Source organism: Martes martes (genome assembly GCF_963455335.1).
Source record: "Martes martes genome assembly, chromosome: 1".
Classification (NCBI taxonomy): Eukaryota; Metazoa; Chordata; class Mammalia; order Carnivora; family Mustelidae; genus Martes; species Martes martes.
In genome coordinates this window covers 139,858,250-139,881,961 of record NC_137888.1, presented here as the reverse complement: position 1 = coordinate 139,881,961, position 23,712 = coordinate 139,858,250, and the positions used below count along the sequence as shown (strand labels likewise).

Here is a 23,712-nt window from a genome sequence, read left to right as displayed (position 1 = left end):
TGCACCACCAACCCTTGATCCCCTATCTTCTTCCTCCTGGCTTCTCTTTATTTCTACCCGTGGTGAAAGCCATTTCTAATGGAGCTCTGGGGAGCACAGCAGGACCACAGCAGGACCTCACGCCTCTCGAGGGAGGAGTCACGTCTGTGCTTTGCCCGGCCCTGGCTCAGGGGTTCCACCTCCTCTCTTCAAGAGGGCTCCCATAATGTTGGCTGGATCTTACAGCTGGATGGGTGTTTTGAGACCACTGCCCCACGTCCCCTCCAGGTCCCCACTGGGCTCTGTACAGGTGTCTGTCATGACTCCTGTAACACCTCATGGTTCCCCAGGTCTCCCTCACCAGACTGCATGTCCCTGCAGCAGCAACCTGAGCTGACCCACCCACGTCACCAGCACCTCGCACACGGCCTGGCACACAACGAGTGCTCGGTTTGGCTCCTGAGTGAACGCACGCATGTCCTACCGGAGTGGAGGAAATAGCCATCCTACTCAGTGACTGCCCGAAGGCTGCCATGTGGAGGGAGGAGGCCACTGCAGAGCCCCACTCAGCCCACACACATGTCCCGGGCCAAATCTGAGTGGACATCCCCTCCGGGTCGGGGTGCAAGGGAGAGGAAAAAGGGGGCGGGCATGGACACCCGGCCCCGCAGCCATCCTCCCACAGCCTGGGGCGGAAGCGTCTCTTACCGTGGTGTATTTACCCAGCTGGCAGAGCGAGGGGAAGGTTTCCTGGTGGGCTTTGCGGATCTTCTCTGTGAGATCGTCCAGCTCAGCCGTCATTTCATAGCTTTCTGCACATTCCTGCTTCGAAGGCTCCTTCTTCTTCTTGTTCCTGTCATTCCTGACAGCTGGAAAGGAGAGAAGACAAATCATGGATCACTAATGGCTGGGCCTGCACTGTCCGAGCTGGAAGTTTCCATTTCCTGATGCTGCCTGGACTCACTTGACACTTACAGAACAATGGGAAAAGGAGCCATAAACACATCTTCCAAGAAGAGAGGCTTGGTGGCCAGAAGGCCCAGGCAGAGAGGAAGGTGTGCCTTTCTGCGTGCACCTGCCAATCCGCTCTTAAAGAGAGGTCAGGCTCACCCAGAAGGCTGAGGTCTCTGCTTGCTTGGCCTTTCTATGTGGACTGGTTCTCAAAGGGACGATTTTCCAAGCACAGTTCCCCTGGTTCCAGAGGGGATGGGTCACTCACGAGGCATTACAAGGGAACCACTTTGGCCTGGGAGACACGTTGCTGAACAAAAGCTTGGTCGTGTGATAATTAGTGATTCCTGGCTCAGCCTTCTGGTTTTTGCCGTTGTTCAGTATTCCAAACACTTTTGAAGAGATTCATCTTAAAGGTGATGGGATGATGATTTTTGTCCCTTCATGCTTTTCTGCTTCCTGGACTTTTGGTATTAACCATGTAGTCTTCTATTATTGTTTATACATATTGTATCATATTATATATTATGTTTAATGAATAAATGAAATATTAATTATTGTTATAAAAAGTTATTTTAAAATAATAATCTTTGCAGCATGAGCCCTTGGCCTGGAAAACGACCTGTCCATTCATTATTCGCTTAGTCACCTGTAGCTGCCCGCCTTGGCATCTCGTCCGGCCCACTGGCCCTTCAGCCGGTGTGACTTTGCCTCAGCTGAGCACAGTGCCAGGCAGTCAGGCCCCAGGGCCTGGCGCGGTGGAAGCCCAGGCTTCCCCTCACAGCATGGAGTTCTCAGATGACTTTCAGCTGAGTGTAATGCAAAGCTCTGGCCCCTGGTGGATCTCCTGGGGAAGGAAACTGAAACCCAGAGTGGCTAACAGGTAAAACTAGACCACGCAAGCCCCTCCAGGGAGTCCACATTCCCCGGGGACCCAGGGGTTGCCAGGCCGGCCGTGTATGCTACCACCACGACCTGGGAATCTGTGTTGCAAAATGACCCAGGTCATAATCCGATCTGCCCTAAGAGGATTTGGCCTGCGTTGCCTCCCTGAGAGCACCCAGGGTGATCTGAGAACTCACGGCTCCCTGGGTCTCCACTGTGAGGATCCCGAGGTGCTTCCCCACGGCAGGAGCTGAGGGCAGAGTCAAAGGCAGGCATGGGGAGGGCAGTAAGGTGTAAGGAAACAGCTGGGAATGCAGGGTACTGAACCATGCCGGTGTCTGTATAAGTCACTGACGCCTGACTAGGAGGGAGGGCAATCCGTGAGAATATTCATATTTCTTGAGCGTCTCAAGCATGTACTGGGAACTGTGTCCACAGTATCTCACTTAATCCCCTTATCAGGTAGGCAATTTTAAACTCATTTTACAGATGAACAAACTGAACATCAGATAGACCAAAGAATGTTTGTACACATGGCCAAGTGCTCTCTTCACTTGGACTCACTAATTCCTAAGGGAGCGGACATGTTTGAGAAGAAAACAGTACCCCTCCAGATGATTTTCTTCCCCCAGGACTCTGAAGCAACACTGTTCTTTGGCTCAGAACATCTCCAGATCTAGGATGAGTGGGTAAAGGCAGACAGACTGGCCAAGTGCCCAGACCATTCCTAGCAGGTGCAGGACGCAGGACGAGGGCAGCGTATGGTGGAAAGCAGTTAGAAAGTAAAGAACGAAGTCAGCAAAGGTGGGACCATGAGAGAGAAAGAGGGGAGCGCATGGCCACAGACACCCCAGTGGCTCTCCTCAAGGACAGAGTCTGGGTCGTGAGGGGAGGCTGTGGCGGAAGCCTTGTATGAGAGCACCATGGGCTCTCAGCACAAGTTAGCCAGCCCCTCCTTTCCTGGCTCCTGTCCATGACCCTCTTTGCTAGTTAATACAAACACTGTATGTAAGCAGTGTGGGTCCTTCTAGAAAAGACCCTGAGCCAAACAGTCTGGCGGTCCCTTCAAAAGCTGAGCAGAGAGTTACCCTATGATCCAGCAATCCCCTTCTTGGGTCCGCCCAAGAGAACAGAAAAGAAATGTTCAGGCAGAACGTGTACACCATTGTTCCCAGTGGCCCTATTCAGAATAGCTCCAAAGTGGAAACAACCCACACGCCCATCAACTGGTGAATGGAAACCCAGACGTGGCGTATCCACACAATGGCACAGTCTTGGCCATATAGGGAGTGAAGTGTTACACCCGTAACAACATGGGTGAACCCAGACAACATCACGCTCGGAGAAAAGAAGCCAGTCACCAAAGGCCACATGCTGTATGATTCTACTTGTGCGAAGTTCAGAGAAAGCAGAGCCATAGACAGAAGGCCGATTGGTGGTCACCAGGGGCTGGGATGCATGGAAGATGGGAAGTGACTGCTAATGGGCATGGAGCTGCTTTGAAGGGGGATCAAAATATTCTGGAATTAGTGGTAATGGCTGTACAACTTTGTGAACATACTACAAACCAATAAACTAGCTACTTTAAAAGGATGAATGTTACACTTTATGAATTATACCTTAATGTGAGAATAAAAAAAACCCAGACCCCTGAGGGAGGCCACAAGCCACTGAACACTAGGAACTGCTCTGACCAGAATCAGAAGCCAAGATGGCACCTCTGACCACTTAACACAGAGTTAAGAGTAATGCCACTATCGATTGCTTGGCCAGGCCCAGCCATCCCCATAAGAATTCTAGTTCCCTGGGGTGCCTGGGTGGCTCAGGGGGTTAAAGCCTCTGCCTTCAGCTCAGGTCATGATCCCAGGGTCCTGGGATCGAGTCCCGCATCGGGCTCTCTGCTCAAAAGGCAGCCTGCTTCCCCCTCTCTCTCTGCCTGCCTCTGCCTACTTATGATCTCTCCCTCTGTCAAATAAAGAAATAAAATCTTTAAAGAAAAAAAAAAAAGAATTCTAGTTCCCTAAATTCCACAGTGAACTGGATGAGCGAAGCATTAAAATTCCATTTCTACACTCTGAAAGCCCGAGGCCCAAGATCCCCGTTTGAAGGTGGTCAAGCCCAGATTTCAGTGGGACATACAGGAAAGCAGAGGGAGGAACCGCACGCACACATGCACACAGATTACCCAGAATCCCATCCCCAGGCAGGTCTGGAGGACCTGTGTCTGTACTTTTCAGCATTCTGCTTCTCTGCCCTCCATCCACCCGCAGCCACCTGGTAAAATCATGGGAGAAAACACAGCCCCAGAAGTTACCTGTGAGGTGGGAGCAACATGGGGCGAGCTGCCCCCACTGAGTGTCGATGCCAAGCTAGAAAGGGACAGGGGAGGTCAGGTGGGAAGGGGGCCTTGGTGATCCATAGCAGGCCACTGAGTGGGGCCCTTGTTTTGCAGACAGCACCCACCATTTGCTAAAATAACAGCTGTAAAGCCAGAGCTCCATCTTCAGTGCTTCCAGACTCTGGTCTTAGCAGCTGCCCAGCTGCCAGGGGACCGGTGTGTAACCTCAGGCTCCCTTCCAGACAGCTCTGCTCACGCAAGGCAGAGCGCCTCTCCCGCCATCTCCATGATCAGAGGACTCCCGGTTCCATCAGGAACTCCTTGGCCACGGAAGACGCCACAACCCCTCTGCAGGTAACACCCCAATCACGTAAAGGGTCAGAAGCAGATGGACGAGTCTTCTAAACGTACAGCTTCAACAACTGCTTTGCTCAGCGGCTGTAAATGGCTGTGGATGGCGGACGCGGGACCTGGGCCAGGCACGGGACCATGAGGGCCTGGGGACGGTGGCTCAGTCCAGCTGTGGGGGACTCATGGTGAGCAGCGTCTGGCGCAGGGCAGGAGCTCGCCTCCTTGCAGGAAATAGGCGTGGGACAGGGGGTGACACGGGGACTGCAAGGGGGCGTGGGCTCCACGGCCATCCTGGGGGATTTGGCTCCTTTCGGAGCCCCTGGGAAGGCAGCAGCACCCTCCCAGAGATGCGCGTGCGGGCAGCCCGGTATGGGGCAAGCAGTGCGTCTATTGTAAAGGCTTCCGCAGGCTGGTCATACAGGAAGGAGACTCCCAGGCCTTCCCATGTGGAAATGGTGGACCGGGACACAGAGGGTTTGTGGGCTCTACCCTGAGGCCCACGGCTGCAAATGGCAGTGATGTTTCCAAGGAAGCCGCCTGGTAGCGGCCCCAAATGAGCAGATGGGACTCACGTGTTCCTTCGTTGTCTGTCCATTCACTCTTTCGGGTATTTTCTGAGCATCTAGTATGTACCATCTGCTGCAGGGACGAGCCACACAGATGGTCGCTGCTGCCATGGACTTACTTATGGGGAGGGGACAGGCAGTGATCACACAGCAGCAATAGGAGCAGTAATAATACCAGCGTCACTACTGTGCTGTGTGCTGTCACTCATACCGGAGTGGTTTTCCAATACTGGAAATGCTCATCACGGCTACCAGAGCTGCCACGGGGTCCTTCCAGGGCCTTCTATTCTTACTAGGCTATTTGACAAGCTGAGAAGGAACTTCCTTATTATACCTGTTTTGCAGATGAGAAAATTGAGGCACAGAAGGCTAAATTGCCTGCACCCCGTAAATGACGGAGTGGGGATCTGAACTCAGAAGACCTGGCATCGGGGCCCTCACATGGAACCCCCGTGCTTGGTCACATCACGCACACCTGCGATCCCGCCACACAGTGAGTGCGGAGGGGGATGCCCTGTGTGCGTGTCGGGGTGGGAGGTGGGATGCTGATCCAGGATGGGAAGGTAGGTGGGGGGCCTGGGGAGTCTGGGCTGCACACCTGATGCTCAGCCCCAGGGGCAGCCTGTGATGTTGGTGGCTTCCTCCTCCAGTCGAACCGAGGTGATGTCGGCGGGCATGCGCACCAACATACCTGTGACGGATCTGGGGGTGGACAAGCGGCTTTTAGGCCCAATGTGTCCCTGGAAAAGCTCAGGGACTAGGACAGGGTGGGGGTGCATACTGTCACCTCTGCATCAGAGCCTCTATCACAAGGTGGGGGCCAAATATCTGGAAGGCAAAGGTCATATTTTGTCTCTCTTTCCCCAAGGCCTAATTCAGCATCTGCCCACAGTGGGGGCTCAAAAGCTATTTTGTGAAGGACAAGGTGAACATGAGACTAAGTACAGAGTCTAGCCAGCCGTCAGGGCCTGTGCGCGCAACACAGCGCTCACCTGAGCCTCTTTCTTCCAGAAAGTAAAGGTCTCATCACCCACTCCGGGCCTGTAGGGGATTCAGGAGCCACTCTCCAGCCCCAGAAGCACGAGCCAGCAGGCTGATAAAGCAGTTGGGGCAGCCAAAGGGTCACGAGTGTGATTTACACACCTGGGAGAGCCGGGCCTGATGTCTGCAAAGCGCTTCTTGGACGTAAGGTGCTCCATAAAATATCAAGTATTCTCCTTGTGAGGGCCCAGTGCTACAAATCAGATTTGGTGGCATAAAAGTAACATATTTATGATCCACTATCATATTGCAAATGAAATGAATGTAATAAAAGTGTCACTTATACAAATACCTCTGATGTACGGATCTCGACCTATGAATATGAAAACAGACACCCAAGCACTTTTATTTGAATGTCTAATCATGGAAATAAATGAAGTCATGTTCATTTTAATGTGTGCACTTGTGCATGTATCTGGAATATTGATTTCCACGCACACAATAAAACTGTAATGCAGGAAACATGCAAAAGACGTGGATTTCACTTGGATTCAGGAAGAGATGAAAACAGCACTTCGCTAAAAATTCCTTGACGTCAAAAAAAAAAAAAAAAAAAAAAAAAGAAAAGAAAAAGAAAGAGAGAGAGAGAAGGGAGAAAGGGAAATACGATCGACAGTGTTTTTCCCCATAAAGTTCTCTATATTCAGTTTAGCAAAGGAAGCATAATGGTCTATTTACTCTTGCTCGAATATTAAAGCCTGAAATCCGTTCATCTGGACTCTTCACCTTGCTAACTACAGGAATAATGGGTCACAGTTGGTGATTTGAGCTATCTGGTTGCCTCTCCTGGGGGAGAGCCTGTAACTAACACATTAATACCTTAAAAGAAAACCACAAAAAAACAAGAGTTTAATCTTAGTTTAAAAATAATTTTCTGGGGGCATCTGGGTGGCTCAGTCGTTGAGTGTCTGCCTTCGGCTCAGGTCATGATCCCAGAGTCCTGGGATCCAGCCCCGCATCAGGCTCCCTCGTCAGTGGAAGCCTGTTTCTGCCTTTCTCACTCCCCCTGCTTGTGTTCCCTCTCTCGCTGTGTCTCTCTCTGTCAAATAAATAAATGAAATCTTAAAAAAAAAAATTTTTTTTCTGAACTCATGATGTAAATGAACTGCGAATGAATGGACTTGAATGCAGGCCGATATATGATTAACAAAGACATACTCTTCCCATGATTTCAGGATTTGGGGGTTGGGAGGTCCCACCGTAGGGCTGGGTGGGGTTGGGGTGAACGAATATCCGTCAAGATCCGAATCTCCTTAAAGGTGGAGGTTCTGCCTTGCACCTAGTACAGCACTCGCCACAGAAGCGCTGGTAGACGCCTGAACACGCACACAGAGAAAGGCGGTTAGCGAACGAGGCTGCCGCCAAGGTTCTGGCCATGGACCCGACACCCACCTTTCCGAGGCGGCTGAGGGCGGGGCACTGTGAGTGTCCGTTCGGTGAATACAGTCCTATGATTGGAGAGTGACCCCTGCCCCGCCCTCCACCACAAGTCCAAGTGTGAGGGATGGCCTAGCTTTCATAGGGTTAGTAACAGAGCACGGAGCATACTTAGAATTTTTACAGAATATTAAATATTCAAGTCATGGGGGAAATAGTCTGGACGTAGCATTCTGAGAGTTTAACAAGGATCTACCAGCCTAGCTCAGCTTCTTAGAGTTATTCAAAGCACTTATAGAAAATCCCTGAAATATCAGAATGTACCAATGCCAAATACCTCTTTCTAGTTAAAGTGGTATATTATACGAATAGAACTTTCAAAACAATTTTTAACACGTTTTCCTCTCACTGGTTGCTTTTAGATATGGAGATTTGGGCTCCTTTCAAGGGGGGAGCCTTTCTTTCGTCTTTAATTTCTAAGTACTTTCCTCCTCCTCTGTCTGGCCTGCCATGGCCAGCCCTGCTGTGGCCATATTCCTTTCCGGGCAGACCCCATGTGGTGGCCATCCTTGCAAGATGAGAGATTTGGAGTTTAGAGGCTCTGTTACAAGGGACAGATCCTTTCCTTCGGACAACGGTCTTGTATGGACTATAGGAAACAGCCTAAGCTCAACTCCAGAGATGAGGGACAATAAAACACTCCTGTGTGATGTTAAAAAAAAAAACAAGAGCTTTGACAATGAGCACTGTTCCTTCATAATCAGTGGACCCTCTCTGCATGTTCGCTCTGGCAGCAATGGGCTACTTAACTATCAGTGACGGCTTTCCCTAAATCCTGTCCATGGGAGGTGGATGTGTCCTTGGCTTTGTGCTTGTGGCAGAGCTGTCCCACATGATGGGGGCTGAGATGAAGGGCTTAACGTAGAGAAAGGAAAGTTCAGCCTCAATTCCCATAAGCCATACTGTGGGCAGCAAGTTCTTTGTTACATATCAAGCTGAAGTTTACTGTGTGGAAGTTTGCTGAAGTTCAATGTGTATATCTGAAAGACTATGTGGTCATGTTTTTTTGTTTTTAACTTCATAAAAATGCAGGCAGTCTCAGATTCAGGCATCTATCATCTTAAAGTCAGGATCCATGCATCTAGGGTAAATGACTGAGCAGTGATCCAGGCACATGGACTGCCTTTCAAAGCAGCATCTGACTGGGGTGTGGGGATGACAAAAAGAAATTTCCCAGCAGCAGACTGTTCCAGATAAACCTGTATCCTGCTCTGTGTCATATATATTCTTCATGGCAAGTTACAGGCTTTCAAATATTCAACAACAATCTCTATCACAATAAATTCTAATGGTCAAAATTTTCATCCCTACTGTTCTCTACACCCAATTAATTTTCAGAAAATGAATTTCAGTTCTCCTTGCCATTCTTATATTTTCCCTCTTAAAACGCTTTTTTAAAAAATAGAAATGAGGTACTTTACTTAGCCTGCAAAAAACTCTGAGGAGGAGGCTCAGCGATTCCTCTTGGGGAGTATGACCCTTTGATAAACCCAGCCCAACCAGAAAGTCAGGTGGCTCTGGAGTGCCGGGAAATGGGGGCCATGTTTGCATGTGGCTTGACTGCAAAGATGGGCCCTAATCCTCTGTGTCTTCCTCTTGTGCCCTGTTTGCACTGGCTTCACAGCCCCTCCCATCAAGAGGGTGGAGACCACTCCACGGCCCATGCATCTGAGATGGTGTCTGACTCACTCTAACCAACAGAATGCAGTGTTAGTAAGGTTATAGGATTTCCAAGCCAAGACATCGAAAGATCTTGCATACTCTGCCTGTTCCTCTTATAACCTCATCACTACAGGTGAACAGGTCCAGGCTAACCTGCTGGAAAATGAGAGATCATATGGAGGAGAGCCCGATTAGTCCAGCTAAGTAAGACCATCCAAGATCAATCTAGAGCCAACCTTCCCAGGACTGGGAGAGCATTCAGGGAAGATGAGCAGAATTGCTTATCCAATCTGAAGTTAACCACAGGCTCATGAGAGAGCCCAGTGAACCCAGAAGTACCACCCGGTCAATCGAGTTTTGTAAGCAATAATAAATGCTTATTGTTTCAAGCCACTGAGTTTTGGGGTGGTTTGTTATATAGCAATAGCTAACTGATACGGTCTGTGGAAAGAGTGTTTCTGCAACAGTAGCACATGCCCCCATGCTCTTTTGCCCCATGGTATGTCTGAATCAATGGTTGCTTTTATTCAGTGGTTAAGGCAAGATAAAGGATAATTTGTCATTCCTCCAACTCAAGGTTCAAGATCCTACCCTGTTACAACACACAGAAGTTAGGAAATTGTTCTCCATGGACTTAAATTACATGAAAGGTACAATGGACAAGTGGGAGGGACTGGGCCAATATTCCAGAGGCTTGCATTTAGTGCATCATTTACTACCTGTACAAACTCAGGATAATCTCTAAATGTCCTTAGGCCTCAGCTTCCTCATCTGAAAAATGGGGACATTCACTTTTTTCCCATCACACATAGGACTCTTACATATATTTGGATATGTAAGTAGATGCAACACAGTGTAACATGTAGTCAAACAGTGGAAGCACCACACCAATTTCTTTTCTGCATTTATTGAGTTCTGTAGCTACTGAAGATACTAAGTCAAATAAAGCATATTTTATTCCTCAAATGAAATGCACATGATATATAGACTATGAAGGTTTAATATATATGGAATACTTTGAGATGTAAGATGTGAAATTTTGATGCAGCAGCAGAGAAAGAAAAGAGAAAGAAACAGGGAAAATAAATAAGGAAGAAAATAAGGAAGGAAAATAAAGTAAAGAAGGAAAGAATTTTTATCCAAGGCAAGACCAATGCTCCAGCCCCGAGCCTGCATAACTGGAGATGAAGGAAAGGATGGAGGATAGGTACACTGAACAGTTTTTCCAGGTGAACCTGACTCAGCAAAGGGTGTGACCATGTTCACCTTCTTGGGATCCAACTTTTCGAGATACTGCTTGACACACTTGATGAGACTCTGCCTCCATCCATGTGTCAGTGAGGTGTCCAAGAGAGACAGATAAATGTCTGCATGTTGGCCTGACATGTGCCAAACATCCTATTTAGGACATTACTTTAGAGAAGTGCCCGCATGCCGTCAAGTCAATTTTAGAAACCCAAATCCCCAGAGAAATGGTCTACATGTGAATGTGTGGTTGTGTATGTTACATAGCTAGTTTAAATGAAAAACTCTCACTTTAAGACATTTAAATGATTTACTCCAGCCTATATATCCCTAAGTGATTCTCACTGGTATCCTTGAAGCCCTAAGGGTTCTAAGGGCTTTCAGAATCACCAAATAAGTATATTGTTCAGTAGAGCTTTTATTCTAAATGCAATCTATTAATTTTAACTTTTAAGGAACTGGTAATCCATGGATGAGATATAAGCTAGCCTACTATTGGATATAGTTACTCAATTAACCATGACCTCTTTTCCTAATAATTTGAATTAATTTAAATTTACTGTTAATGTTTTTGGAGGCTATCTAAGTTCTAAGTTATTTTAAAAGGCATTTTTACAACGGGTGGTAGGGTTACCACTGAGGTCTCTCTTAACTGCAGGGTTTTTTCCATCCATCCATCTCTGTCTGTCCATCCATCTATCTACCCTTTCATCCCTTCATCTCTCCATTTGTCCATCCACTCAGCTGTTCATCCGTCTGTCCATCCATTTATCCCTCGTTCCCACTGTTTTCCTCCATTGAGCTATCCATTTATCCATTTGTCTCTCCTTTTATCTATTTTTCCACCCACCCACCCATCCATTCATCTGTTAATTTAGTTCTTCATCGGTTCAAATAGTTACTGAATATTTTTAAGAGTTCACATTCTAGTAAAAGATAGTCACCTAAAGAAGTATCACGCAGTCAGCTAGATGCCAGAATATTCATTCGTTGACTGAAGCAATAGGAGCACAACATCTAAGGCATACGGTGTGAGATGCACTCAGACCCTCAGATGAGGGAGCTGGTAGTTCAGTCTGTGGGAGTCAAGAAAAAAGTCACAGGAAAGAGGAATCTTGAGCTGAGTGCCCTGTAGGAGTATCCTAGGTCTTATTCATTCTGGCGTCCTCAGGGCAGTGTCTTTTCCAAGGACACTCAACAAATATTCCTTAAATGAATAAATCTTGAAGGGGAAGGAGACACTCAGGATGATGAGAACAGTATGTGAAACACCTAAGGGTTAGAAACAACATAGTTCTATGAGGGAAGCTGGTTTTCAGATGGCTTTGAAAGGGTGGATCTCAGTAGGGAGGCAAAAAGAGGTAGGAAGAACATTCCAGATGGGAGGGTGGGGAGGACATGAGGAAATGCTTCCAGAAAAGTCTGTATCAGGTTTGTAGGTGAGCAGGGTAGGTGGCTGGTCTGCCTAGAGGAAAAAGTGGAGACTGGGGATTGGTGGGAAGAAAATATTAGATTGGTATAAAGAGGAGCGGGGAGAAAAGGGGTATGTAGGGACACACTCTAGTGAAGAAGTCTCCTGGGCTTGATGATGGGCTGGATGAGGGGAATGAAGAAGGTGACTTGGACATACCAACAGTATTCTAACCCTGGTACTGGGATATTGATGGTATCCCAAATAAAAGTAAAGTTTGGTGGGGAAGAAAGAATCCAGTTTTGGGCAGGATGATGACGAGGCTGGCTTGGGGGCACATGAGACAGAAAGCCAAGTGGCACGCCCAGAGGTTCTTTGAGAAACGGAACTACGGAGCAGGCAGGAGAATGGGAAATTGGATTACTCAGGAGTTGAAATCTGAGGGACGACTGTCCCAAGTCACCATGGGGTGGCCAATGTGAGAGAGAGGAAGGAAAACAGGGGGCTTAGGAACGGATTCTTGGGAGTTGCCAGCTGTTGGTGGGAAAGGTGAGAGGATACAATGATGGAAGCAGATGAAGAGTGGCAGGAAAACTGGGATCGTAACAAATCCTAGGAACCGATGGAGGAAACGATCTGAGGCAGCAGCCGTGTGGCCAAGCTTCCACTGTAGCTGACAGTCAGAAAGAATGAAGAGGAAGCAAAGTTCACTGGTTTTGGCAATGGAGAAAGTGGTGACTTTCAAGAGAACATTTCTATCAGAGCCATGAGGATGATGGAAGCCAGACTGGGGGCAGGAGGGTTAAGAGGAGGCCAGGAAAAGCCCTTCAAAACTCAGCACAGGAAATACACTTGAGTCCAGGCCCTTGAAAACTTGTTTTTCTACAATCAAACCTGTAAGAGACGTCAGTAGAACCACCCATGTTTACAAAGTAGAAAAGTTGTATGAATTTGTAGAGGCTCCCTGGAAGGTTGGCATGGAGCTGGAAGATGTTGGGAGATGCAGTCTCTTGAGATCTGTCCATGCAGAGAATGAAAGCAAGAGGAGCCTTTGGCTGAGCAGAGGCTGGAAGGCGGGAGGGCTCTGCAGGCAGAGGGCAGAGCAGTTTCGAAGGCCTGGACAGAACAGGGCAGCTCTGAAGCTCTGCAAACGGGGCCAGGGCTTAAGGTCAGACTCGGGCTGACCATAGCTCACATTATCCTGTGACTCTCGCCAAGGATACGTGGGTATCAGGTGCATTTGGATCGTTAGTGGCCATGATATTATTAGAGCTGCCGTTTCAAATGGTTGCTCTGTTCATGGTGAAGAAATGACTGGCGGTAGAGAGAGCCCTGAGGGGGCCACTAGAAGCTCCAAGTTCAAGAAGAGGGATGTCCGAACTGAGGCAGGACTACAGGGAAGGGTCAGCGTAAGAGGTATGGGGGTGCCAGGCGGTAGGAAGAGGGAAGGGGTGACCTGCTGGTTTCTGGCTTGGAGAATGATGAAGGGACAAAGAAGGAGGAACAGGATGTATGGAATTCCCAGTGCCTTCTGCCTTAAATGTCACACGACAGGGCCAGAACTCAAACCTGGGTCTAACTCCTAACTATATACGCTCATAAAATAATTCTTGAATCGGTTTGCTTTTTAAAAAGATTAGTGTTAAACAAGAATGTAACAAGGACTATAATTAAGGAATTTTCCTACTTGGCCTGGGCTGCCACCGACGTGATGGAGAGGTCACTCTCAGGCCACATGCGTGTCTAAGAGAAAACATTAGAAATGAAACAGCAGATGCAGGCCACAGCCCCCAAGTCAATCTCAGTACGTGAAATGCCGGCCAGATTGGAGCCAACTTAGCCTTCCCTCGAGTGAACTTATCAGTTTCTCAGTATAAATAGATCATCCTAAATTGTCCTCATCTGTGAGGGATTGCTAAAATCCTATTTAGTTCACAAAAATCCTCTTTCTGGCTTACACAACTTTAATTCTCAGGTATTTATTTCTCCAGAGAGTCGTTTGGAAAAGAAATAAAGCCATCTTTCCCACCCTCTGCGTTGCTCCCAGCCGTGTACTTGGAAGCTCAACACGGGCCGAGAACCCAGTCTCTATTCCCGGGAATGCTTCGGCGGAGCGGTCAAAAAAAAATACGAGAAGTCCAAGAAAGGACACACGACGTTCCTGCCAGACCTGTACAATTCACTTCCCTCTGCCCTTCCTTTAACACCCACACCCACACCCAGTACATGCTTTTCTCTCCTTTTAATCAAAAAGACATCTGCCGGTGCCTTCGAAGGCAGACACGGCCTTCGAGGCTCGGCGAGGAGAGGAAAGGAGCACCTAGAACAGAAAGCGGTGGAAGATTCCCACCTCCCACCCATGGCCTGCTATTTCTTACCAATCCATCCGGTGGGGTGCGGCCACAGGATAAGACAGTGTTTGGGATCGAGTGGGAAGACAGCTCCCATCCAAGACACCAAGGGAGGGCATACAAGGAAGTCCTGGGCTACAGGCTGTCAATTCTAAAGGTGGTCCTTAATTCAAAAGTATTTACCAGGTGCCCAATTGTGTTTCAGGCACCGTTCCAGGTGCCGGGGATGTAACGCTGAACAAGGCATGTTTTCATGGAGTTTATTTTCTTGGAGTTTATTTTCTTCTTTTGGAAGGCCGCCCATAAACAAACGCATAGACAATATAAGGCCAGATAATGACAAGTGTCACGAAGAAAAACCACATACAGGGCAGGGAAGGGGCAGGGCTGTTGTGGAAGGAAGGGTGGACAGGAGAGGCCTCTCTGATGAGTGGGGAGGTAAAGGAGCACTGAGGTGGGGGCCTGGGGGCAGAAAGCATCACATGCACTGGGCCAAAGAGCTGGTCACAGAAATTAAACTACAAGCTAGAATAGCTATTAATCATTCAGTAATTTAACTCAAATCTTTATAGGGCACCGACACAACCCTGCAGCTGGCACTGGGACAGCTGCTGGAGACAAGATGGTGAGGGAGGCCAGGGGATCCCTCAATGAGTTCCAGTCCAGACCAGGGCGGGGGGACACACGTTTTCCATAAAACACCAGCTAGCAAATAGGCGGCAGGCTGTGCGGGCCTCAGAGCCTCTGTTGCCAACTACCGTGCCACTGCAGGACAGGAGGCAGGACCGTACGTCAAGAGCACGGCTGGGTGCCAACAGAACTATTTTCAAAACAAGCTGGAGGCCGGATTTGGGTGTAGGACGGTGACTGTAGTTTGCAGTGCTGTACTTTAGAAGATGTCCTTGGTTGTTAAGAAGTTGTTGAGGCAGTAAATCCAAATTAGGGAAGAAAGTACATTTAACAAAAAAAGAAAACACGTTAGAACCCACCTTCTTCTCTCGTGTTTGTTTTCTTGGTTGATTTCAGTTTTCAGGCACCAGAACAAAAGTGTCAATCTTTTTCTGCCCAGCAACAAACCCCTGCCCCCACAGACATTTTCTTCTGGGAAATCCCCCTTCCCTTCCCCTGATAACAGCCTGCGGTATTTCCAGATCCCTGGTCCAGAAGAGAGCAGGCTCTCCTCACCTAACCACGTGCGGGATAATGGGTCATTACACCCCAGAGCAGTAAGGGCAACAGAGACATGGAACACTGGCTTCCACCCAATGGGGAGTGGGGACGGGAGGGTGGCCAGAGAAATTCTTCCCATGACAAGGAAGATTAGAGCTGAGTGGCAGCTAATTAGGTGAAGAACATTCTAGATTGAGGGGAAAGCAGAAGCAAGATCTTGGGAACAGAAAGAGACCCAGGGAGCTGAGGCTGGGGTGGTAAAAGTGTTCTGGAGATACGAGGGAACTTTCAATTGTACCAAGCTCCATAAAAAGCATGGTCTCCCAACCACATGTGACATCCAATGACATTCTCCCCACCAAATCCTAATTTCTTCTTCAACACATAAGTACTCCTAGCTTCTCTGAAGTCCTTGCACTACCTGCTGCTCTTCTGGAAAGTGGCTTAGTCAAACAAGGAACCTCACAAAGAGATAAATTGAGTTCACACAGAGGTGGAGGGAAGATGTGAAGATTCTGGGAATTCTCAAAAGAAAAGTTATCTGCTGCCCTGCCTGTCATTCCTCCTGGGATGTTGAAGGGAACACTTGGGCACTGGAAGCAAAGGTCACCCTCCACCAGGAAGGCACCCATCCAAGGAAGAGTCAGTAAGAGCTCAGAGAGCCAGAGAGGTCTACAGATTGCAACCAAAAGAGTTCTGTTTTATTACCCGAGTCTGTCCTGAAAAAAATGCACAAAAGATGGCAGAAAAACATCATCTCCCTAGGAGTAAAATTTTAAAATATTTAAGCGTTGTTGCTTTTCATGTGTTTCATAAAATTCATCAAGTGAATTATACTTTGCACATCTTCTTTTGTAAGGTGTCTGTTTTTAGATTTTAAAGCTTTAAAACACTGAATCGTACCTTAAAAAGTCCATAACTTCCTGTCTTGACAAATGACATATATATATATATATATATGTATATATATATATTTAAGCACATCTATTATGGAAAATTTCAAACATACCAAAAGTAAAGAAAATAATATCTGTAATGAGCTCCCATCCATTCAAAGCCCAGCGTCAATTATTAATTTATGGCCCATCATCTTTCCTCTTCACTCCCATCCCTTCCTCCAGATTACTTTGAAGCAAACCCTTGCCATTAAATCCTTTCATCTGTATATATTTCAAATTCCTTTCTTTCATAATTTTTTTTTTTTTTTTTTTTTTTTGGAGAGGAAGAGTGGTAGGGGAGAAGGGCAGAGGCAGAGGGACAGAGAGAATCCTAAGCAGGCTCCTGGCCCAGTGTGGAGCCCAACGTGGGGCTCGATCTCACGACCCTGAGATCATGACCCGAGCAAAAATCAAACGTCAACACTTATCCAACTGAGCCTCCCCGGTGCCCCATTTTCTAACTTCTCATCATATGCTTGCTTCCCTCTGGGGGAGAGGGTGAGATATTATCTCCTTCCAGTAGATTTTAGTAGGCAGAGAAGTCAAAGGTGAGAACTGCTCGTCCAAAAACACAGGAGGGGAAACCATAATGAAAGGTAGTGCCTAACTGACCTTGATGTACTCCAAGCAGAGGCAACTGTACTGGAAACCTCCAGAACATAAGCAGAGAGAACAAGTTGTCCTACCCACTCACTGACATGAGGATGTTCCCCTCTTCTTTACCAAGTCCCTTCCACTTAACAACCTAGTCACTTTCAACAAGAACTGGCCACCCCTGCCCCCAACCCCATCCCCCCCTTCTTAGCCACTTTCATTATCTGGAGAAACATATGGCATAACTTTGCACGCACTTAAGGTTGGCCAGACCTTAAGCTGGAAAGGAATGCTGGACTCTAAAATAATATTTTTCTCATTAATGCCACTGAATCCCCTGCCCAGCCTGTTCCCCCACTTACCCCATGATCTTTTGACTGAATTCAGGAAATTGCACAATGAATGGTTGCTCAGCTCCAGGAACTGCCATTTTTAATCGTGTCAATTGTTTTTGCTATTAGGTACCTTGACTGCTGAGGGGCTTGTGGTCACCTATGATTATCAGCTTCACCTTCTTGCCCCAGAGCTCTCAGCGACGTCCACATTTATTTAGAAACAGGGGAAGGTTATGGGACTTTCTTAGAATGTGTCCAGACTTTACAAATAGCAAGAATGAATCACGGTTATTAAAAAGTTCCTTGGGCGGACTAACTTCAAAAACAGGAATGTTGGTGGACATGGACTGGGTTGTCTTTTCTGAGAACTGCTGGGACTCGCAGGTTGATAAAAGAGAGATTGAGGGCTTGATCAGGAAAGCCAAGAAACACTCCACTGAGACACCCTTAGGCTCGGAGCCCTACAAGGCCTATCTGGCAGCCCCCTGAAAAGATTCCCACCTCTGGAATCCCTAACTTCTCACACTCTTCATGGGTCACCAAGTCCATGCCCAAGCCCTTCCCTACCGAGCAGATGCAGAAGGCTCAGATCCCCAGCCCTGGCCTTTCTTCAAAGCATCAGATGTGTGTATGTGACTTCTCACTAGATATCTCCTGGTCCCTCACTTTGTCTCCTAAACAGACTCTTTAACTATCCTCCCTAACTCTTCTTGACTGGCGCTGCCACCTCTGTGACCTCGACCACAGGCCACCCAGCCCAAGTCCCAGTGAGAGAGGCACATCCATCCTTCTCTCCTCCTCATCCTACCTGCCTACTGGGGTCCACTTAAGTCTACCCACTCTTGCTCAAGTCCATTCTCTCCCTTAATGATGCTTCGCAGACATCAGCTCATCTGTAAGTGGTAGGAAAATACAACGCAAATCAGAAGGTAAAGTACAAATATTACTGTTAGAGCTAAAACAGAGCTAAAACTGTTACTCTCTCTTGCTGGGCCCCAATAACAACCTGTGAACTCAGATGACCTTCAGTCCTTACCACAAGGACATCATTTAAAGCCTCTCTTTCCCTTTCCAAATACCCTGCTCAGGCTTTGTCCTGAAAGCCTTTAACAATGATTTTTCTCATTAATTCTATACGCTCTCTCCTTCTCAACCCTTTAGGAGAGACAGACACACAGACACAGACACACACACACACACATACACACACACACAGCCTTTCCTTGAGGCTCCGGGAAATTTCCTGGTGAAAAGTCAACATCGAGAGCAGCCATTTTCAACAGCGTAGGGATAGTTTTAGTGCCAGTGTAGACAGCGTAACTGCAAGGGTGTCTTTACTCTCTCCACTTCTGTTTATTTAAGCAGCAAGTACTTCCAGATGAGAGAGTACTTCCTCCTTATGCTTGAAATGTTTCCAAGTATCAGGAAAGGCCACTGAACCTGTATTCTGAATGAAAACCCACCAAATTGACAGTTGGAGGGGACCTTAGTGATTCTCCAGTTATGGCATATCCCAAGTGACCACGGCCGTGAGCACCCAGTTATGGTGGTCACGAGAGCTGGGTTTTAATCTCAGCTCTGTAGCTCAGTAGTTGTGTAAATTCGGGCAGTTTACCTGGCCTCTCTCCATCTTAGTTGCCATGACCATTAAAAAATGGCAATAATCAAATAGAAGTGCTGAAAAGATCTAGTACCCAAGAAATGTTAGCAAACTTTCCTTTTTTTGCTTTTCATTTCTCAAACTGGTGAGAGCAATTATCTTCTCCGAACACTGGGTTTTCTCTACCCTCTGAATTTCCAGTGTGTTCACATCAGACAGCAGATACCCGGATGACCTCCTGTCATCCTCTTCGTCCTGGCATGGATAATGTTCTAGATAAGTTAACTCTTAAAATAAGGGCCTCAGAACACAAAACAACAATGTCCCAAGATGTGCTCTGACCGAGTCACAAACCCAGATGCTTTTGGTGGTCTGTCATGATCTGACTAACCACAGATCTTCAGAGGGAAGACACATTCCTACCTTGAGTTAGATCACAGCAAGGCTTGGCCACCTGCTCCTCACCTCTGATTTCAACCCTGACCTGGATGAATTCTACCACTGACCTGGATGAATCTTAATCAGGACTCGATACTCATCTCTGTTAAACGGTATCTTGTTTGTATTGGCCCCTCAGTTGCCTCTGTTGAGATCTTCTAGAACCTTTGGACCTTCTGAGGTTCTCAAGCTACCAGGTTCATACTCAGGCCGATTTTAGGACTGAGCCTTCTGCCCGAAGTCCTCTCCCTTAGTCTCTAAACATTTTGAGGCCCGATAGCTCATTGGCCTCCTCTGTTCCTCTCTCTGCCCCTGGATGCCCTCGCCAAAGAGCACAGCCTAAAAGGGGAAAATCCTGAAGTGTTACTGCTTGTTAGCTTATCAAGTTTTCATACCACTTCCTACACACCAGATCATCAAAGTGAGCCACAAGCCGTCACTGAGAAATCCACAGTTCCTAACCCAGATTTTGACATGACTGGAACGGAGGAGAAGCCACGGATATAAAAAGCACAACTTACTTCCCAAAGTGAGTCAGACCTCTTCAAAGGAAAACAACACAACAACAAAGTAAACACCATCAGGTAAATATTAGACTCTAAATATAGAGGCAAACCCTCCTCAAAATTAGATATCCCGTGGCTTACTGGGGAACATCTGTAATGTCAACTGCTGCTACAATGGATATTGGAAAAATATTTAGAACTAAAATATGGTCTTTCTCCAGGGGATGTATATCAAAAATGGGGGGAAAGCAGCAATTGCCAGAGAAATTCAATAAATAACTTGGCAACCTGTCACTTTTCTCCAGGTGCACCAGTAACATATATTAAAAAGATTCAAACCTTGTGGTTCCCTCCCAGAAATTTGAGGTGGGGGGGGGGGTTGTTGGTTTTTTGTTTTGTTTTTGTTGTTGGTGGTTTGTTGTTGTTGTTGGGTTTTTTTTGGTCAAGTCTGGCAAAGTTCCATTCAGAGCACCAGCAGGGGAGAAAAAAACTCCTTTATGATGCAGTCAAAGACTCAGAATGTACATCACACTGAAAGGACTGGGCTTATCCACTGGCACTGCCTTAAAACCCAGGGAATCTGAATGCTGGTCCTCCTGTATTATTCATTACATAATTGCTGTGTTTTATTAGAAATATGATCTATTATAACCTTGAATACAGTACATTAAATGACATTGAAAATTAGATTATTCTGATTATTAGAGAAGTGAGAAATGTGCTAAACATTTGTAAGACTGATAATCAATCAGGGTATCCATTTGAGTGTAATAAAAATCAATCTGGAGCCAGTGTGTTTAAATCTAATTTTTTAAGCATGACATTTTCCTCAGAGTTTCTTTCTAAAATGTCATCATCTTCTGCAACGGTGATTGATTCTGTCTCTAGGGAGAAGCACTCACTCCAATTACTTCAAACACTGCACACAAACCATAGTCCACTTCAAAAAAAAAAAAAAGCCAAATGAATCAAAGCAATAACAATACATTTGATGGGGGGAGCAGATTTATGTCACTCAAGCTAGAAAACCAACCCCATCTTCCTCTCCCCCAGCTCAAACAGATAAAATATGCTACTTAGATCATGATGTGGCTCTTTACTTTCTTCCAGCAGAAATGAGAGATTTTCATTCTGGGTTTTTATTTCACCTGCGAGATGGAAAAGACACTGGCTCATGTAAAAACATTATTTCCCTTTCACCTTTTCAGAGAAAGAAAAAAAAAAGATAAATGACCGTCTTCATTTACTCTTCCTTCAATCATGTACCCTTTCTTCTTTCCTTCCTTCCATCTGTCCATGCATCCATGCATCCATCCGTCCGTCTGTCTGTCCATGTACTCATCCACATCCTCATCCATTCATTCATCAATAAACAAGTATTCAATTCCAACTGAGGTCACGGAGAGACTGGCCAACTTGGGGTTCTTTTTTTTTCTCTTGAGGATATTCAACTGTGCCCATGGTGAGAAGGATGGCTAACAAAATTACATCCAGGGGAGAATTACCGAGCTGATCCTACAGTCTGGAGAGGGTTCGCTAGGTCGGCACAATTAGGAATGACTGTACACTAATCCAGCTTGTGCCTTTACACTGGCACACGTGAATATTCACTTTAAGGAATTTTGGTATTTTCCTCACAATGGTAGGGAAAGGGAGAAGACGACATTTATTAAGCATTTGCCATGACCAAGAACTTGACATTCATTACCTATTAAATCCTCAGTGGTAGGAGGGTACCTCTGCTTCCCCGGCCTTCGGTTTCTCTGGGCAGGTCTTTCAGAAGGGTGATACTCTTGGACCTTTCTTCCTACCTCTCTTTCTCCTTTTCCCAGGGAGGTACAGGGACTTGTCTTGGTGGGTCTGAAGGAAGGCACTTAGTGTTTTGGGTTCAAGCCCCTCTGGGCCTTCTCAACATCTACCTGTCTGCCTACCTATAAGAAAGGGTACATGGGCCTGGGTTCCACGATGTGGAAATTCCCATGAGTTTGCTCTGCCCTAGGAGGAGGCCTTCAGGTATGAACACTGCCTAGGACAGTGTGGTTAAGTGTATCTGATTTGGGGGTGTAGTTCAGGAAGTCTATCAGGGCTACACAGGTAAGCCATATCCTCCAATAAGCAAATGACTATATAAATTAATTTATAATCATAGGAAGGAACATTATATTGCTGTTAAAAATACTTTTCAAAGACTAATAACATGGGGAAATAGTTCCAATGTTAAATTTAACTGAAATAATAAATATATACACATATAGGAATAGAAAAAAGGGGAGAATAAAATAAAATATTAATAGGGCCTATATCTGGGACATGGGATTGTGATTTATATTTTCTTTATAAATTTCAGTACTTTCCAAATTGTCGGTAGCAAGCCTATGTTGTTTCAATTATTTTTTAAAAATGCTGGGGGTTTTTTGTTTGTTTTTCTTTTAAAACAAAACAGCTTTTCTCCAGCACTGACAAGGTTCTCAGATTCCAAGGTGACTCTTGGAAACTAGTGGCAGACATTTTGATCTCCTTCTGATTTATGCAGTGATTTCTCAACTGGGCCTGAATCCATGAGAGAAAGAGAGGCGTGTGATTCCCAGAAACCCCACCCCCACCTCACCACCCCCACATGGTCAGAGCTTGCGAACCACTCTCTCTGTTTCTGCCCTTACCTCCCCTGTAATCTAGTTCCAGACTCGTGGCCAGCTGGGGCCTACTAATCCCCAAGTATGGCACCCTTCTGCCCCAAACACCCAACAGCTTCTCATCAAACTTGGAGTAGGAGCTGGTCTGTGCAAAGTCCCCTGGGGTCTCTCAGATTCCATCTCACATCTTTTGCCCATTTGTGTACTGCCCTCTGGACACACTGGCTTCTTTTTTGGTCCTCAAACATATAGGGGAAGGCTCCCACCTCAGGGCCTTTGCACTGCCTGTTCCTTCCACCTAGAGCACTCTCCCCTCAGATGTCCCTACAGCTCTCTCCCTCACCTTCTGAGCCTTTACTCAGATGTCATCTTCTCAAGAGGCTTCCATCAGCAGTAGAATTTAAAAACCGGGGAACAGTGTATTTGCAGTTGGGTGCCATCAGACTACTGTATCAAATACTGTTAACGCTGTCCCTCTACCAATCCTATTGCCCTTTCCAGTTTTATTTATCTCCTTATTTTACTCGTCTTCTTTCTTTTCTTTCCCCTCCCCTAGAATTAAAGCTCTAGGAGGGCAGGAATTTGAATAATTTTAGTAATTTTAGTAAATCTTCACATGCTATCACCATCATCCAGAACAGTGCCACATACATGGAGCCCTTGACAAGAACTGGCTGTTGGCAAAGGCTCTGGAATGAGAGCCTAGACCTGGGCAGGGAGGGGAGGCACAGCTCAGTCTGGGGGCTCGCAGCTACCCATGTAGGAGCTGCAGTAGAGGTGTGGGTGCAGAGAGACATTCTGTCTATCTTAGGAGCCCTGGTCCTGCTTTTCCATCTTTGCCAGCTACTCAAAACGGTGCCAACTGTGTGCACAGGGGTATTGTGGCAGGGAAGGTGAAGAGCGTGTGAACATCTGATCACTGGCTGAGCCTGTGGAGAAAGATCCATCCAAGTCACACAGCATTAATGATCCTAACTCAGGACTTCGTGTGGGCTTCCGCCTTGGGAGATACAGCCACTGCAGGCAGATGCCTGAGCCACTCGGGCACCTTGACTAGGTGATGCATACACAGCAGACCAAAGAAAGTGGTTTAAGAGACCCCATGGCTGCCATCTTTCCTAAAATGAGAATGTAGAGAGAAGGGAATAAAATTGCCAAAATTCTTACATTCTAGTTCTTGAAACCAACAGCTTGGGTGAACTTAATGCAACTAGGACCACCACAGATCTACCACAGGCTGTTGCCTGGAAGACTGCCTTCGGTTTAGAACGGAGATCTAAA

At 46.7% G+C, this 23,712-nt stretch overlaps 1 protein-coding gene across 1 annotated transcript in view; it reads right to left on the bottom strand.

Annotated features, from left to right (window-relative positions):
- Positions 1 to 23,712, bottom strand: part of RARB (retinoic acid receptor beta) — a 164,253-nt gene that overhangs the window by 26,712 nt on the left and 113,829 nt on the right. The window contains exon 4 of the mRNA XM_080799359.1: positions 688 to 848. Within this exon, the coding sequence (XP_080655485.1) occupies positions 688 to 848 (161 nt within the window). The remainder of the gene's footprint in view (positions 1 to 687; positions 849 to 23,712) is intronic.